General features: G+C 40.3%; 3 protein-coding genes across 5 annotated transcripts; 2 read left to right on the top strand and 1 right to left on the bottom strand.

The window, feature by feature from the left end:
- Positions 1–596: 596 nt before the first annotated feature.
- ca4c (carbonic anhydrase IV c) lies at positions 597–5113 on the top strand. The gene is made up of 8 exons (XM_069510289.1): positions 597–734; positions 2766–2813; positions 3083–3247; positions 3542–3687; positions 3928–4020; positions 4121–4187; positions 4331–4494; positions 4702–5113. Exons 1-8 carry the CDS (start codon positions 674–676, stop codon positions 4879–4881), a joined length of 924 nt encoding a protein of 307 aa, XP_069366390.1. The 5' UTR covers positions 597–673; the 3' UTR covers positions 4882–5113.
- On the bottom strand, positions 2013–13215 carry asl (argininosuccinate lyase). 3 transcript variants are annotated; one of them, XM_069510288.1, is made up of 18 exons: positions 13168–13215; positions 11968–12147; positions 11674–11868; positions 10073–10156; positions 9585–9641; positions 9366–9463; positions 9196–9273; positions 8989–9066; positions 8856–8908; positions 8530–8592; positions 8310–8424; positions 7704–7788; positions 7456–7515; positions 7290–7373; positions 6977–7057; positions 6797–6903; positions 6491–6645; positions 2013–2226 (listed from the first exon to the last, which is right to left on the bottom strand). In XM_069510288.1, exons 2-17 carry the CDS (start codon positions 11980–11982, stop codon positions 6501–6503), a joined length of 1398 nt encoding a protein of 465 aa, XP_069366389.1. In that variant the 5' UTR covers positions 11983–12147; positions 13168–13215; the 3' UTR covers positions 2013–2226; positions 6491–6500. The 3 variants fall into 3 exon arrangements, with proteins under 3 accessions (XP_069366389.1, XP_069366388.1, XP_019952915.2); XM_069510287.1 differs by lacking the exon at positions 2013–2226 and having other exon boundaries at positions 6263–6645; XM_020097356.2 differs by lacking the exons at positions 2013–2226; positions 13168–13215 and having other exon boundaries at positions 6263–6645; positions 11968–12238.
- On the top strand, positions 13070–18348 carry LOC109635709 (serine protease FAM111A-like). The gene is given in 5 exon segments (XM_069510286.1): positions 13070–13124; positions 15089–15163; positions 15350–15412; positions 15617–17066; positions 17069–18348. Coding segments are annotated over 4 exon segments (1923 nt in total). The 5' UTR covers positions 13070–13124; positions 15089–15124; the 3' UTR covers positions 17440–18348.
- The last annotated feature ends 227 nt before the right edge of the window (positions 18349–18575 follow it).

Genomic DNA, 18575 nt, shown 5'->3' with positions numbered 1-18575 from the left:
TCAAAACCAGGTTTAAACAACCTCAGTGGGATAATGACACAGTTTTTAGGTTCAAGGTCCATGTTTTACTGGAAATATCACAGTTCCTGGTGTTGCCACCAGGTGTCGTCTGACAGGTGAGGAAGTCACCTTTTGTTTCTTCAAGGGATACACACACACACACACACACACACACCCACACACTAATCTCCATGAGACTTCAGGGGACATACTTTCACTTGCATTGATTTTAAGTAAACTTAACCTAACCTTAACCTAAGCCCTTAACCTAACCATAAAACATGTATTTTCCTTAGAATGTAAAGGTTCACATTATGGGGACAACCATTAAGTCCCAATAAAGAAGACATGTCCCCATAGTGTGACTGTGTAAACAGTATTATGGCCTCACAACACAATACCTGGACCACACACACAGACACACAACACACAACCTTGAACTTCTAACCCTGCCTGACCCTGATTCTTATATAAGTCTTAACCCTCAAAGAAAAAAGTGAGGACCAAAAAGTTCTCACTCCGTCTGTGCTCAAAATGGTCTCACAAAGACACACACGTCACAAGTACAAGTACGCAAACACACACACATACAAGTTTCCCTCCCACCCTCAAATGCTGCAGAGTCAGAATGTGAAGGGCAGTTGAAATTCAGTCTCTGGTCATTGGGCTGCTCATGATCATGGGTTTTTCTTTCTACCTCCTGACACTGCTTTCTCTCCTCTCTCAGTCCACAGGTAGGACACACACACACACACACACACACAAACACACACACAAAACATAGTTTAAACCTTTGCAATGCACACACACTGCTACTTATTCCAGATTTTACACTTATAATATAAATTATCAAGAGATTGTTGCAGCATTTCGCTCAGATAAGTCTTTGTGAATGTGACTAGTTTAGCCTGAAAACCTGTTCAGCTGGAAGACACAAGATAATTAACAAGAGTAGAAAAGCACAGAAATAAATTTGCATCACAAAGATCTGCACATTTTCACTGACTTCAGTCTTTGCCTTTTCTCACGTTAGTTTTTAGATAATTTAGTTTGTTTGAGATTATTCAAACAAACTAAATTATTTTTGGTTTTTAAACAAAAAAAATGTGGAAAATGTGTTTTATTTGAGCGACTGTTCAAAACATAAAGTTTACTGTGATGGTAAATAATGAAGAGCAGAAAATTCTCCCAATGAGAGGCTGAAATATTTTATTAAAATAGTTGCCAATTGGTTTTCTGTTCATTGATTAATCTGTAAATGTATTGATCATCGCAGCTCAAATGGACATAGTAATACCATTGGACACAATTCACAATAACGAGATCAATAACCTGACTTACATCTTGACTCACTAATTGCCGTTATGCAGCAATATCTATCTAATGTTTGCTAATATAGTGTTAAATTCATACACAGTGTTTTTACAGCTTCTGAGTTCAACTTTTTGTTTGCGAGAGGACAAATGTGTTTTATCTTCTTTCAGAGATGTTACATGGAATAATTCAAGGGGTGAAATTCTTTTTTCTGGCTCATTGGAAATCAACAAGGAAATGTAAAGAAGAGGGGATGATTTTAAAATAAAACAGAGTAAAGGTTGTTGATTTGTGCCCTTTCTGCACAACTCGGTTTGGCACAGGTGTGTGAGCCAGGTGGAGTAAAGCCAACCTCCACCTGTGCATTGTTCTCAGCTGGTGAGAACTGTTGTCCCCTCTCAAAGAACGGCATTGTGGGATGCAGTGGGGTTAATCTGTGTTCCTATATTAGCTAAATGGTTCCCTGTCGCACTGTTCATTCCCACAGCAGAGTCACACACCGGAGTTCCATTCACATCAGCAAATACAATACACAACCACAGCCCAAGACTCACAGGTGACTTCACCAGCACCTGTTGGATGGACGTGTTCAGTAGTGTGAAGTTAGTGAAGTGTGTGTTTCTCTGAGTCAAACAACAACTGAAAACAATCACAACACAACAAAAGACTTGTCTAAAAGATAAGAAATCAGCCTGTTGTGTGTTTCTACAGTTTATAGTGACAGATGTTGACTTAATAATATGAACCAATACAGAAAAATGGCTTTTACTTGATCTAAATCTGTCATAAACTTAGTGAAACATTTCCATTTATTTATTTGTTTTGAGCTTTGTTGGCCATATCGATCACAACTTGGGCCACAGATCCAGATCAGGGAGCGGATCACGGCATCAAACTGACGGCAGCCAGCACCTAGAAGGAGATGAAGACGATATTTGCTTCACTTTAATGTCATCTTTAACTTATATGTCAATTGCGGAAAATGCTAAATCCCACTATTTTATATTTCAGTATTTGGATAACATCTAGTTTAAGTACATAAAGCTCATGATTTCTTTATATAGGTGCTTTCAGATCATCTTTATCTAATCGAGCGAAAAAGACGACTGAAGGGCAGGATTAGTAATGCGAGAAATAATCATTATCTTGGCTTATGTGTGAGTGTGTGAGTGTGTGAGTGTGTGAGTGTGTATGTGTGAGTGTGTGTGTGTGTGAGTGTGTGTGTGTGTGTGTGTGTGTGTGTGTGTGTGTGTGTGTGCTTTGCCCGCTCGGCCTTCTCAAAGTTCAACTGCACAGCACAAACACATTAGCAGATCAGCTAAAATCGCTGACTGGGAAAAACAAACCCATTGTGGCTAATAGAGCGTGAATGTGAGAAACGATTAATACCCATTCATTGAGTGAGAGAGCCAGCCTCAAGAATACACTGTTTGTCTGTGATGTCTCTGCAGCCCAGTGGTGTTACCAGAGCCAGTACTCCTGTGATGACACATGCAGAGGTAAGTTTGTTCACCCACAACCGGGAACTCAAATTGAAAAATGTCAAACCAGAGATCAGCGCTCACATCCAGAGAGTTTGATTTTGTGCCGCTCACTTGAGCTTCATCAAAGAGCAACGTTTTCAGTTTAACCTTGAATGTGGAGAGGAGGCATTCCTGCTGAACTCAGACTGGTTCCACTGGAAAACCACACGTGACTCTGCGTGGTAACACTCAGGTGGTCCAGTCCAAGATTTGATTGTGTTGCCTCTTCTGTTTGTATTGTTTAGACCCCTTCCACTGGGCAGCTCAGTTTCCCAGCTGTGGAGGGTTACGTCAGTCACCAATCAACATCGTGACCAGTAAAGTGCACGTCAACACCGCTCTGCCACCTTTCAACTTCATTGGTCACACTGACGTAATCAACATTACAGTGGAAAACAAAGGGCACTCAGGTAATTGCTTTATCTTGCTTAATAGACAAAAGAGATAGCATTCGGATGTGAGCCACTTCAGGCAATGCTCCGGCACTTCTGGCCTGGTCTTGTGGCCCGAACAAAATGGAGCCTAAAGTTAAAAAAATAAAAATAGTACATTTTAAATTCCAAAACAAATGCGGGCCCTTTTTTGGCAAACATATGGTGCCCCAGGCAAGGTGTTATCTGGATGTGAACCTACAGTGGCCCAAATAGCACAATACTAAGGTTCCTGTTCAACTTTGACCTCTGCCACTTGTCTCCTCCCTGCAGCTCACTTTCATCTGCCACAGTCGGTGCGGCTGACAGGAGGAGCTCTTCCCGGTCACTACAGAGCGGCCCAGTTTCACTTCCACTGGGGAGGGAATGGCAGACCTGGATCAGAGCACACCATCGACGGAGAGAGATTCCCCATGGAGGTACAGCACTCACAAGACAGCATCAGTGACACAGAACTGTGAGAGGAGATGTAATCGAGTGTAAGCCATCAACAGTGGCATGTATTATTGGACTACTCACCACTATTTGTCTAATGGTCTGGATGGATGGTGTCATTCAGCTTTTGAATGTATTCATACTACAACTACTCATTATTAATAATCTGACACAATATGAAAACTACAGAGTGTCTACAGGCTTCTCCTCCTCTCTCTGTTCAGCTGCATATAGTCCACATCAAGGAGCCGTACGGTTCTCTGGCAGAGGCAGAACATGACATGGCGGGTATCGCTCTGCTCGCCTTCCTGTTTGAGGTAATGCGCTGAGATGTGGTCACCTCCATAACTCTGCTTTTTAGGTTTTAAATTTCAAACAGTTCAGGGTTGTGTCACAGTGTTGATGGTCTCCTCACAGGAAACAACAGACGATCATCCTCATCTGGACACAGTCATCACTGCTCTGGGTCGAGTTCAACACAACGGTATGAGCTGGGTCACTTTAATGTGTGAAACATGAAACTTCGACATCGTGAGGGTCTTGAGCTTGATCCCATTTTTCACTCTATCGCACAATTTGACCAAATTCCCAACTTTACCTAATGTGACACGTCCTCTCTGTGTTAAGGCAGCAGCACAGTGATTCCAAACTTCCGCCTCAGTGACATTATCCCGTCTGCGAAGGACCTGCACAGTTACTTTCGCTACGTGGGCTCCATGACAACTCCAGGGTGCGAACAGGCAGTTGCCTGGTCAGTGTTTCACAGGACCCTGTCCATCAGCAGCCGACAGGTGAGCGAGTATCACTTAGAACAGTTGCTTAACTCTGTGTGTGTGTGTGTGTGTGTGTGTGTGTTCACAAAGTGACTATATTGAGTGTAGATACTCCCGAACATTTGAGAATGTAAACCTTTCCAAGGAATAACACAAATTAAAATGAAGAACCTGAATATGAGCAGAACGTGTCAGCTTTGAACTTGTTTCTATTCTTCTCTCCAGCTGGATGCAATAGTTCAGCAGTGTCAGTTCTGGACCGGACAGCCCATGACTGACATCTTCAGACCCACACAGCCTCTGGATGGCAGAGTCGTGTACCGCTCCAATGCCGCCGCCGCTCCGACCAGCGCGTGGTTCGGTGTATTCTCAGTTGTGCTCATGACAGCGGGTCAGACACTCTGACTCAGCACATTAAACACCTGATGATCTAAGTGGCAGAAGTTAGTATGTGTGTAAAGGGAACTTTTTAACTTTGTGTTAGCGTAACAACAAACTGTCAGAGTCCAGGTTTATTCATGAAACAAAAGGAATACTACTGAATATCTACTGCTATCTAAAATACTAAGATCATGATTTCCGTGTGTCCACACACTGTAAATAAAGATGGACAGCATGTCTCCACTTTCTCCCATCATCCAGCAGAAATGAAGCCAAAATATCCATGTCACAAACGCCACCATCTTGTGCTGATGTTGCTGCCAGATCGATCAGCTCTTGATACAGAGCAGCGGATACTTGTGCTCAACCAATCACGAGTCAGTCTCAGCTGCCAATCATGATGTTCCACTCTGTTTTTATAGAATCAAATAACCAATTAAAACCAAACTTTGAATCAATCAGAAACAACACTTGGGATCCATAGTGTTAAGGTCCTTAATAAGGTCCATTTCCCATCTTCTGACGCTGAGGCGGTGGGGTTTATGACTTGCAGGCCACCTGGGGGCCTCACTTTTGTCGAGCTGTCATGTTGTCCATCTTTACAGTGCATGGTTGCAACAGTGACAGAAATTATTGGGCAAAGTTAATGTTTCTTTTTTTGCTGTTATTTTTTCAGCAAAGAAATAGCTGACTCTGCGTGAAAAGTGGTCTGTAATTAACTATCTAGTCAGAATAAACTTGGTTTGATTTAGTAGCAGTAAATTTACTTACACTTAATTTGCTCTTATATTATAGATTTGTTTTTAGAATGTTAATTTTGTCTGTCGTGCTTCCTAGACATTGTACCTACTGTGGCTCAGATGATTGAACATACAAGACTAGATGCTACAGCATTTCTTACACATACTGTACATTTGTTTATTTGTCAGAAATCTGACAACATTCTAAATGTGCATAAATATCTGTGATGCTTTGCCACACAAACAATTTGATATCTGCTCCTGCTTATGATTTAACCTTCTTTGAGTGCGGCGGAGAAATGTGGCACCAGATTTACTATAATAACAGTAAATGGCCAGTACAACCTAGTGAATATATTTTACACATAAAACTTTTTAAAGAATTTTACATTAAGAATGACCCGACTGGGCTTTTCAGGGAAAAAAATCAATTACGGATTTCATGGCAGCAGAATCACAAAGTGGTCACTCCTTGTAGTTGTACCTTGTTAAACTATTTAACTTTAATAAATCATTTTATATCTATTTCTCTGCTGTAAAAAAACAGATAATTTTTGAAGCATTAAACGACACCATCGTGTGCATGTGTATTTGTGTGTGTCTCTGTGGCTCTACACAGGAAAATATCTGATGGATACCAAATGACGCCATGATGGATCAAGATGTAAAACACCAGTAACATTTATTTCGTCTTTTTTGAATATTCTACATGTGTCAGGTCTTTTGTAACATTGAATGTGTGTGATCAACTCAATCCTCCATCAATATGAAAAGAAGAAGGGTGAATGTTTGAAAGGCAACGTGGTTTCTAAGTCTTTTTGACCTCAGTCTGGTATCTCATCATCATATTTAATAGTTATCAGTAAAATCGATTCAAATTTTCAAGGTATTACCAGGCTGAGTTCACTGTGCCTGTTTCTTGAGCCAGTTCCTCAGGTGTTCCACCTGTGCAGTGACGCTACTCTTGGCTGTGCCTCCGGGAGCGCTGTACTGCTCCACACTGCTCCTGTAGTCCCACACAGAGGATACGTCGCTTCCAAACAATGGGCTACATGACAGAGCAGATACAGAAAAAGAATTGGGTAAACATTGGGGAAAATCATGACTGCATGAGAAAGAAAGTATATATCTAAAATATATATATTTTCAATATGCTTATAGGTTGCACTTGTGGACGAGTAACAAACGGAGACAATCACCTAAGAGCTCTCAGGTCTTCCACGGTGAGTTGGTTCAGTGCGATATTTTTGGATTCAGCCATAAACACAGCTTTACCAGAGACACCATGGGCCTCTCTGAATGGCATCTGCAACGCAGAATAACAGATTTACACCGTAACACACAAACACATCACCACAACAAATCTCTGAAGTACTCACCCCCTTCCTCACAAGGTAGTAGGCCAGATCTGTAGCCAACATGTCAGGACTGAGAGCTGCTTCCATCACACTCTGGTTGATCTGAAACACAAGAGAAACATCAGTGGAAACTAAATCCTTGTCAGTTTGTCTCAGAAATCTTCAGCATTCATATTTTATCAAATGTATTTGAACTGTGGCTCAAAAAAAAAAGTTACAAAGTTAAACAATGTCCATTCAACTACCATTACATTTAAACATCAACACTGCTATGGATCCCAAAACCAATAGAATGCTTTGTTGTTTTCAAAATGATTGACAGTGAATCTCAGACCTGGAGAGTTGACATGACTCCAGTTGTCACCTGCAGCACAGCATGCACAGTATCATAGCAGTCAAACATGGCCTCCTTATCCTCCTGAAGAAGGAAAACAAAGACAATGTCCAGAAACAAAGTTCTTCCCATGAAGTTAAAGACGCGCAAAAACACACTTTCACACCTGCAGGTCTTTGTTGTAGGTGCTGGGCAGACCCTTCAGCGTCATCATGAACCCTGCACACTGAAATACAGACAGAGACGAAACATGGTTAAACTAATGCAAAATGTTAAGCGAATTTAACGGAAAGCAGTTAAGTATGAAATTATGGAAATTGGTTGAGAGGTTTATGCGTAGTCCTGCTAACAAACGCTGATGAAAACGTGACCTCATAACAAGGTCTCTTCAGTAACGTCTATCTTTAGTCTTACTCGGCCAAAGACACGACCTGCTTTGCTCCTGATCAGCTCCAGACTGTCGGCGTTCTTCTTCTGGGGCATGAGACTGCTGCCTGTGCTACACACACACACAATCAAACGTAGGTGGGACACAGGGAACACGGAAAAGTGGTACACAAGGAGGTAAAACACAAATATAGTCAATCTCTCACTTTTTTTACACTTCCCTGTAAAAATATTTAATACAATAAATTAAATTTCATGTCAAGGTCAAACTAGTTTCATGTGTTTGATTAACATTCCTGATTCCATCAAATATCAAGTTCATAAACAAACACACACCCTTATCAGACATGCATCAAAGACAGGTTAGATGGTTTGACAATCATTATTTTTTACCCAGTCACTTTGCATACCTCGTTCTTTAAAAATCCCAAATTCGCCTCCTTATTTAATCCAAAATTTTATTGGTTCTTTCGTTGACCCCACGCATCGACCAAGTTTCAATAAAATCAATTTAGTAGTTTTTGCGTAATCCTTCTACTAGACAGACAAAGAGCAATTGAAAATATAACCCGCCTTGGTGGAGGTAATATTTTGTCTGTAATTTAAGGATAGTACAAGAAAATGCAAACCGACCTGTAGGCGTCAGACAGTGAGATGAAGGAGAACTCTTTTGTGCTGTACAGCAGCAGGTCCTCTGCCATCTTGCTGAGGTGGGTCAAACATAATGAAGCCCAGAACAAGAACTCCACTAAAGAAACACACACGCAAGAAAACATGAACATCAGACAACGCAGAAAGAGGTAACGTCATCTCCACAGGTCAAACACAGATGGCTGGCATGTGGTTTATGTACCAACAAAGTCTCTTTGGCCTGTGGCGTCCATACTGTTCAGACTGATGTCCTCAAACTCCAACTCTGCAGATTCAAAGAAGAAGAAATTGTGTAGGTTTTTATATTTTTTTAAAATTTTTTTTTCAACCTGCAACAATTGATTTATTTTTTGGCCACTTGGAGGCAAAGGAAACAAACAAGTACTGACAAAGGGCCATGTCTCTTCTATTTGAATTACCCAAACCTCCAATAAAGCTGTTTGAAATTTCATATTATCATTTGAGGTATAAAATATATGTTTTAAAGCTGTAAACTCTGTGGTTATTGTTTTAGCAAAGTGGCCCAACCTTTCCGCAGTAGCTCCCTGTCGATGTCAAACGGCGTTCCAGCGATGGCACCGCTAGTAAAGAAGCATTCTTATTAACCGATCATGTCTGCGTGTGGAAGTCAGTGTCAGATGAGTATGTGATCACTGTGTACCTTCCAAGAGGTAAAATATTAACTCTTCTCTTGATCTCCTGAAGCTGGTCGACATCTCTGCTCAGGGCAACAGCATGACTGAGGAGGGGTTCAAATGTGGGGAGACAGAAAAAGGAGGCTGACATGAACAACACATATTATACTGTATATTTGATATAAACGTAGGAGGTGTGCACTGCACAGTAAGTTTCTCTATGTAAAGGTCACCTTAGAATCCAGTGACTCCACCGGATTGGCTGAGCTCTTTGCATGTGGGTGTAACCAGGAAATAGGGCGTCGATTTCTCTAAGGTGCAGAAAGAGGTGACAAACTTTAAGAGGGCACAGGTACCAGCAGGTGTGTGTGGCTGCATGTGACAGTGTGTGTTGTTAGCTTACGCTGCAGCCCGCTCCACCATGGTAGAAATCATCTGGAGGGCATTTTCTGTGAGGGTTGAGATGGCATCTCGCAGCCACAGCCTCATGTCAGTCACCACCTGATCAACCAGAACACACAGAGCACAGCCTCAAGGGCTACTCCATCCTTTGAAACAACTCACAGGCTGGAAGCCAGAATAATCTGTCAGTCATTTGAGTTTTAACCCTGTGAAGACAAACCTGGTCATTTCTGCTCCTGCCAGTGTGCAGCTTCCCTGCAGGTGCACCAATCAGCTCCTGAGAAAACAACCTGTTAGAGAACTATAACATCTCTGATCACAACCATCACGGTTCACATTCAGAAATATGAAAATATAGTTCTATACGATTACTTTTACAGATAATTCCTCAGCCAGAATCAAATTCTATTTTTATTATCTTACTATATTTATTTTCTGTAGTTTTTTCTTAGCTGTTATTGTAATTCTTTTACTCAGGAAGCTTATTGCTTACTCTCAAAATGCCACAACATTAATATAAATGTATGTTTTCCTTAGTGCCTGACTTTGATAGAGTACAGTGCATTTGTAGTACAATATTACAATAACAAAAAAAACAAATCTTCAACCGCAGTTGCAGTAAATGATAATGATTTAATTTAGCTGACTAACAAACACCGCAAAACTGTTGTATTGTGTGTATCCATTTAAAGTAGGAATTACAGTCACCTTGAGTCTGCGCTCGTTGGCAGTATGAATGTCTTCATCTCCAGGTTTAATAATAAAAACACCTTTAGACCACTCTTCAGAAATCTGAAAAGAATAAAACACGTGTTCACATTTTCACGTACTTCTATATATAATCAATTTGAATCAATTTGTGTGTATCATATGGACATGTTCTTACACATAAATATAGGTCTCTATTTATATATGCTTATTAGTTAGAAACTTTTAGAAATAACACATAATTAAATATTGAAACAATATTTAATACAATCCTTTCATGTTATCGCTTTATCTTCACAGATATATCAGTGTAAGCGTTTAAGTATTAAAACTTTTATTTAGAAACCTTTCAATTTAAAGAATAAACAATGCATTTACGTGTATATCTAAAAAGAACTTCCACAGGAAACACTGCTACTACTCTTATGATTATCCAATGGATATCCTGGGCACGTTGATGACGTTCACAACACGCAACAGACAAATGAAACAACAAAAAGAAAACAAACATCTCAGGATGAAAAAGCTGCGTCATACACAGACAAAACTGTCAGGAGAGCTTTTAGTGGTTAGGTCCTGCCTCTGCGCGCTGCACCACCTCACCTGAACACGCCAGAGATTTCTGTGTCGTTGTGACTGAGCAGAAAATCTCCTGCTGTATTGTTCAGACGTGAAAATGTCCAAAGTGAGCGCCTCTTTGTCCCTGAATGTTGTTGTGCCTGTATGACGTCTGTCCCTGTGTGTTGTTGTACTTGTATGACATTTGTCCCTATGTGTCGTTGTTTGTCCCCATGTGCTGTTGTCTGTCCCTGTATGTTGTTGTCTGTCCCACTATGTTGTTGTTGTTTGTCCTTGTGTGTTGTTGTCTGTCCCTGTGTGTTGTTTGTCCCTGTGTGTTGTTTGTCCCCGTGTGTTGTTGTCTGTCCCTGTGTGTTGTTTGTCCCTGTGTGTTGTTTGTCCCTGTGTGTTGTTGTTTGTCCCTGTGTGTTGTTTGTCCCCATGTCTTGTTGTTTGTCCCTGTGTGTTGTTGTCTGTCCGTGTGTTGTCTGCCCCTGTGTGTTGTTTGTCCCCATGTGTTGTTGTCTGTCCCTGTAGGTTGTTTGTCCCCATGTCTTGTTGTTTGTCCCTGTGTGTTGTTGTCTGTCCCTGTGTGTTGTTGTACTTGTATGACATTTGTCCCTGTGTGTCGTTGTTGTTTGTCCCCATGTGCTGTTGTCTGTCCCTGTATGTTGTCGTCTGTCCCCATGTGTTGTTGTCTGTCCCTGTATGTTGTTTGTCCCAGTGTCTTGTTGTCTGTCCCTGTGTGTTGTTGTCTGTCCCTGTGTGTTGTTGTCTGTCCCTGTGTGTTGGACACTTGTACCCCACCTCTGGCCCTTTTATCAGCTGGTATTGGCTCCAGCTCAGCCCACGACACTCATGAGGATATTTAACGGAAGGAGAACGGTCTCGAACCATCAGGGATGGGGGGAAAATGTCGGTCCAGGCGCAGCCTCGACAGCTGCCAACCATCGCATGGTGATACTGTCCACACTGGAGGGGCAGCCAGGGACACTGACTCCCCAGCTGCTGGCTGTGTGTGTGTGTTTCTCCGGGGGATTTACCTGCTCCAGCCCGGACAGGATCTGCTTCACCTCGTCGGCGGTGACCAGCTCTGCCTTCTCCAGAGCCCTCGCGTACGCCTTGCTCCCCCGGACGTCAGCGTCCCACATCCTCTGGTCGTAGGCGATGGACGCGTTGAACTTCTCCATGACCGGGTCGGTGTCTCCCACGAAGCGACCCCCCCACAGTTTGCTTCCCTGCGGACACAGAAAGGCGACACGACTCATTCAGCGGAGACAACATTTAGCTGTTAGCCGTCTGTTAGCATCGCCCGTGTGGCGGCAGATAACCGTTACCTCTGTGGCGGCCATGTTTACTGACGGTGAAGACTGGAGCTGTTTAACACGAGCCCGATGTAAACACGCGCTGCCGTGACGTCACCGACCGACGCACTGAGGCGGAGGCTGCGTCCCATTTTGTTCAGGAACCTTCCACAGCTGAGTGAAGGGACCCGGGCTGCGTCCCAATAATCCATCCTGTTTCAGGATTCAAGGGTTAATTGATCATATGCACAACAATTACGTTTAGCAGGTGATGGCAATGAAATGCTTGAGTCCCAGGCTCCCCTCTGGCCATGCTCAGAAAATTACACGAGAAAAAATAAGAATAGAATATAAAAAATTACAATAAACCTAAAAGTTGACAGATGGGAGGAGTTTAAAAGTCTTATATATATTATTATTTGTCATTTTTCTGTGTATTCCTCAAATTTTTGCTGAATAAAATCTAATTGTATTGTTTCTTCATTTCCTATTGTGTGTAATAGGAAAAGATTCAACAACTTAAATCAGCATCTCACACTGTCTCATCCACCTCGAGCCTGTTCCTGGTTTGTGCTTTTCTGCAGTGACACAGATTGGTCTTTAGTTGTTAGGATCTGAATCCCCAACAAGGTTTTCTCATACATCCAGATCCTACGAATAAGCAACATTTTTGTTCGATAATATAAAGCAGATATAAGCAGGTGGTGGACAGATTTCACCTGTTGAAAAAAAATACACAGAGAAATTTCACTAAAAGGAAAAAGAAAATACTTTTTAAAACAACTTTATTGAAGTGTACAAAGATACATCACAAACTAAATATGGCATTTAACAGTGAACAGCATTTCAAAATCAGACAACACATATATAAAGCATAGAAGAGAATTGCGTTCAAATAGTCAATTTTGCTTAGAAACCTTCCCAGCTGAGTGAAATGACCCAGATTTCATATATATATATATATATATATATTACTATACTACTATATATACTAGTACTATACTACGAGGAATATATAATAATAATAAGAGATATCAAAGCCCATTTCTGCCCATTTTCACTCTGCAGTTCAACAAAGCATGACGTCATTCCATTTTAAATGAGAGACAGTTCTGTAGAAATTCTCATTCGCGGAAGTTGCTTCACACAGACACACCTTAGTGATTCAGCACAACGAACCAGGAGAAACTGTAAGTAGTTTTTTTTCGATTAGTTATTCAGATTTTAAAATACCTTGTTCAGGCCCAGATCCGGACTGCTCATTTTTTTCGGTGGGGTGGGGGCTCGAAATTTGTAGACTCAGTTTTTTGCGCAGCCGGACAAATTTGTCCCGGAAGTTCTTCCACCTCTTCGTGCACTCCGCGACCTCCAACCCCGTGTTTTGGGCGATTTCTCGCCACGAATTGTTTGCCATTTGGCAGTCTTTATAGTTCTTTGAGGACGTATTGTAGATGTGGTCGTACTTCCTGACTTCCTCGATAAGACGTTCCTCCAGCGGGTCCATTGCTGCTATCGGTACACAAGAACTTTAAAAATGGCGGTTTAGGAAGAAAGGCCGGAAAAAGCAAATCCCGGAAATTACATTCTGAGCGGACCAATCACAGCGCTTACGCCGACGTGACGCGTAGTTAGGATTTTTGGGAGGCGCGCGTCAGGCTTTAGACTTTAGACTTGAGAGTTTTTCCCGAATGAACTGAATGAACTGAAGACCACGCTCTGTTTTACAGGTGAGCAGTGTCAGGAGTCATCTGCATTAACTCCTCAAAGCTAATCTTACCAGGACGACTGATACTGAGGTATTATGACGTAATTTTGATTATTTTGTTCGACTCTAACTTTGAAACTTGGTCAGTCAGTGAGGCGGGAGATACATGCGCCATTAATGGACGGGATGGGTATTAACTTGACCTGAGATGTTCTTGCACGCAGTTCGCCATGGTTCGCTTACTTTGCACAGTTTGTATTTGAAGGTTCAGATTGTAAGATCTAGGTGAAAGGGATCTATTTGCAGAAAGTGAATATCAAATAATCCTAGTGATGTTTTCACTAGTGTGAATCATATATTTTAAGAATTGTGTTTTTCTTTACTCTAGAATGAGCCCTTTATATTTAAATATTTTATATTTACATCAGGAGTAGCTCCTCTACAGAGGCCACAATGTTTTTATACAGTAGCCCAGACTGGACAAACTAAACACCTGTTGAGTTTGTATTATAACGGAAGACTACCACTGGTTCTCTCTCATGTTTCAAAGGGGAGGGTGAGGTGAGGGTATTCAGCTGCAACATGTCACTTCACCACTAGATGTCACTAAATTCTACACACTGAAACTTAAATCTCCTACACACACATATGTTTATAATAAAATCATGTATTTGTTAAGTGCCTTATAAAAAACATTTTCAAGCTAATGAGTTGGACTTTGTTAATATTTTGAAGAGTACAGATAGAATTTGTTAAAGCATTACTGTAATACTGAGTTATAGCCAAGCAGGCTTATATTGAAAATGTTGTGATTAAGTGTGTTTGTCCAGAATAATTACAGAATAACCATTTCTGATTTCAGTACAGTTGAGTATCACTGTAACCTGTGCTATGTCATTATAGTAACCCTGCTCACTTATGTATGAGTGATGATGATGTGTACTAAAATGTTGTTTGAAGTCAGAAATCATAAGAAGTACACCGGATTTGTGAATAACACTGGGAATACATTCCGTGACAAAGAAGAGGACAATTTAATGTATGTTTTGTGCACTTATAAAAAGGGTTATAAACTGAAACAGAGACAGACACTCAGAGAAATGTTGTGTATTTGAAATTATGTTGAATTTGAATAAGATGCAGTCTGGAAGATGAACTGAATGCATGTTTTCATTGCTGCTGCATTCACAGTGTATTTTACAGATTTTTCTTTGCACTCATCTCTTGATTGGAAACATTAACAAAAGTCTAAGTGTTTTTAATAATTGCATTCTATTTTTTGTGCTGTATTTTAATTATCTCTATTCAATGTCTTTACCTCCATGTTTGAAATAAAGCTGAACTATGTCACAGACAGGAATGCGCTAAATGGTGATTATATTTTTTTTGGGGGGGGGTGTACTTTTAAGTTATTTGAAATCAATCATTCTTGTTTTCTTTTTCCTGTAGATAAGATACAAATCTGCTGGAAACCAGCCAATAAAAATGGAACCTAATTTGGAACAAGTGGAGAAAAGTATTGAGGTACTAATTGTGTCCTATGTGATAAAATGTACACTTAATTCTTGTTAGTTTAATTCAAGTTGTTTCAAAACTATATATCCTGTATAAGAATATTTCAATTGCTGATTTACATAGTTCAAATTCTTAAGGGTGCATTTCATCATATACAGTAAAATCATTAATTATATTTCTGTCTCTTATCTCAAGAATAAATCAGACAACCTGAAAGAGGAAAGGAATCAATCTGCTAAACCAACTCTTGTTCAAAAGGTTTGTATTCTTCTTCAGTTACATTTAACTTTTGATTTATTATGTGTAAGTGTTCGTTTTCATCTCACTTCAGCCGTGTTTTGAGATGATAAGAAAATAGCTGTGTCTCAAATCAGGGCGCATATCCATTGGGTCTTTGCTTTAATCGGAGGAAAATGTTCTACTGTGATTCACTTATATGTGAATTATTTTTCATTCCTATAGGAAGAGGAGCCACATCCAACCCACTCTTTTGAGTGGAAATCAAGTGGCAAGACAGGCACACATGTTTCCTGCCAAACAGCAGGAACTGTTGAGGACTCACTGAAAAGAAACGCACAGTTTAGAGTAATAGCAAAAAAGAACAAAGACAAAGAACTTGTTCTTATCAGAAATGGGAAAGCTATTAGTTCACACTTCCCATGCAGCTTAATTAAAGAAGAGAGTTTAACTGTCAAGTATATCAAAGCTGTACCAAAGAAACAAGGTGGTGGCTCTGTCCATGTCACCAGAAAAGGCTCATCTGATGAGGTTTTGTTGTTTCATGTTCTGGTGAGAGGTGGGAAGAATATAGTGAGAATCATGAGAAACCCAGAACTAAAAAGCCATGTTCAGGAAATTACCATTTTTGCATTCAAAGATGAAACTGTAAAGCAAGCTCTAAGAAGAGATGCTCGATTTCTGAATATTATATTCCAAAAGAACTGCATGCTCTCCAACATTTCTACTGAAGCCACTGTGGACATGGCCAATCTGGTGGATAACCTCGGTGACAACACTTACAGAATCATACTGGGCAATAATTTACCAGCAAGTCTGCCTAGCAGCCTTGAAGAAGATTTCACACAGACAGCTGAGTCTCAGAGAGCTGACTCTGGGGAAGAGCAGGATCCATCAGAGCAGTCAATGAATGACAATGTCAACACAAGTGGTCACACAGCGCCAAAAAATACCCCAATGCCTAGCTCAGAAAAAATGAAGCGTTACCTCTCTTCGGAGTTTGAATATATAATAAAAGGGAAGAAAACTGTTCAGAAGCTCTCTCGTACCCAGAATCTCTTGCGTGTCGAGTATGGCAAAAATGCTCAGACGTGCACTGAAGTGAAAACCATGAAGAAACTGATGGATCTCAGTAATTCAGTTTGTCAGGTTAGAATAAACGGCAGACCAATAGCAAGTGGCTTTCTCCTATTCGACAAGTTTGTCCTCACAAATGGCCATGTGGTCAGATACAATTATAATGACACTGAAAGGCAGCTTGATGCCAGGGTCATCGTCCATTTCTCTTATGAGAGTCTAGATCAGACGGAGAGAGGACAGGATTTGGTTGAAGAAGTAGAAGTAGAGGAGGTCGCTGGCTTTGAATTCTCTACCGAGCAGATGTATGACTGGGCTTTGTTAAAGCTCAAGGATGATGTGAGGTTGCCTTATCTGTTAAACAAATGTGGATACATTAACCAAAGCCATGGAGTTTGCATTATCGGGCATCCTGATGGTGGAGTGAAAAAAATAGATCCATGCTTGATTATTGCATCTGAAAAGCGAATCGAGGTTGTGGGCAAGAGCTTTAACAAAAATCGAGAGAACATTCAATTGATAACGCAGCGTTTCTTTGAAGGTGTGGCAAAATCTGTTGAGCATCAAAAAAATGTTCTAACTTACAAAACTTGTTTTTATGGTCAGGCTCTCCTGTCTTTGATAAGGACTGCAAGGTTTTGGCAATGCATTCAGGAGGGTATCTGTACGAAGATACAAGGGGGGCAACAAAGAGTGTCATCGAGTTTGGCTATCCTTTATCTAACATCATTGAACGCATCATAATCCAGCTGGTTGAAAGAGAAAAGCTTGACGTGTTGAGTGCATACCTCGCATCTGATAATACACACCTCAAAACCATGAGGAGGAATGTGAAGAAACTGGTGGAGAGCAGAAATTTCACAACATTCAAAGCTGTCGTCAGCCGTCCACTGACAACGGATGACGAGCGTTTGAAGGAGCTTTTTGAATTCTTCCGTCAGAAAGAGGAACCTGTCCCAATGGAATTCTAATTGAATCAATCAATTACAGTGCTAACTGTTGACAAAAGACAGTCAGAAAACAGCAAGCGAATCTGTTTTAATTGATCAGGACACTTTTGCTAACCACGCGAGGAAAGGCAGGGAGTTGCAGAGGGATCAAACTGTGGCTGGTTTATAAATTGCTCTAAGCAACACAAATCACTGGAGCTGTGTGCTTTTCGCCTGATGTGCAACTCCATATACTTGTTTTTGTTGAGGCTGTATATCAAACACCTTTTTATTTTTTAACACATTTATCATAGTATGAGCTACAATTTTTTTTTTAATTGTCATGTTTTCACCTTGTGTCACTGAGATTTTGATTCAGCCATTTTTTTCAAAAATGTATAGCATTTTGTGTGCATTTGCTGTATTTTGTCATTGTATATCATATATGTTGCTTATTGTATTGCAAAGGTCTACTGAAAGGATAATTGGGATCTTATCTGGTCAAAACTGGGTGATACTTGTTTTTATTACTCTGTAAGACAATGAAAAAGATGGATGAGTGGACCTTCAATTATATTCTTTCTTGTATTGGTTTCGGTCGTCATTAAAAAAAAAAAAATTGAGTTAAATCTGTGTGAAATAATCTATCTATAATAACCTATTCTGTCTCAAACGATGTCTGTCACTTGTCAGCATCACATGCAAACATCTTTTGTATTGATATTACTGTGTTTTTTTTAACGGGGATATAAACGTTATTGTTACTTTGCTGATTATCATAGTTACTATTTTACTGCATGGTTATTTTGTATTTTCTAATTTTGTGTATATCGGTTGAGGCTTTAAAACTATCCCATTGGGTTTTCTGCCTCCCCTGCACTGTCTATTATGTTTTGTGATTTTTCTATGTATCCTTTTCATCTTTGCTGAATAAAACCTAAAATACCTTAAGTGAATTGTTTCTTCAATTCCTGTTTTGTGTAATAGGTTAAAGAGTTAAAGCTTTTTTTCTTTAGTTATAATCTGAATCCACAAAGTTTTCTCACATCCTAGAATAAACCGTGTTTTCTGAAAATACACTGAATACACTTAATTATTGAATTAATTTCACTTCTGAAATAAACAGAAGGTACATTGAGTTTTTAGTTGTCTGCTCTTTTGTAAAATCAATCTGCAAA

The sequence above is a fragment of the Paralichthys olivaceus genome, chromosome 15, assembly GCF_024713975.1.
Source record: "Paralichthys olivaceus isolate ysfri-2021 chromosome 15, ASM2471397v2, whole genome shotgun sequence".
In the NCBI taxonomy this organism is placed as follows: Eukaryota; Metazoa; Chordata; class Actinopteri; order Pleuronectiformes; family Paralichthyidae; genus Paralichthys; species Paralichthys olivaceus.
This window is presented reverse-complemented; position numbering and strand designations above follow the sequence as displayed.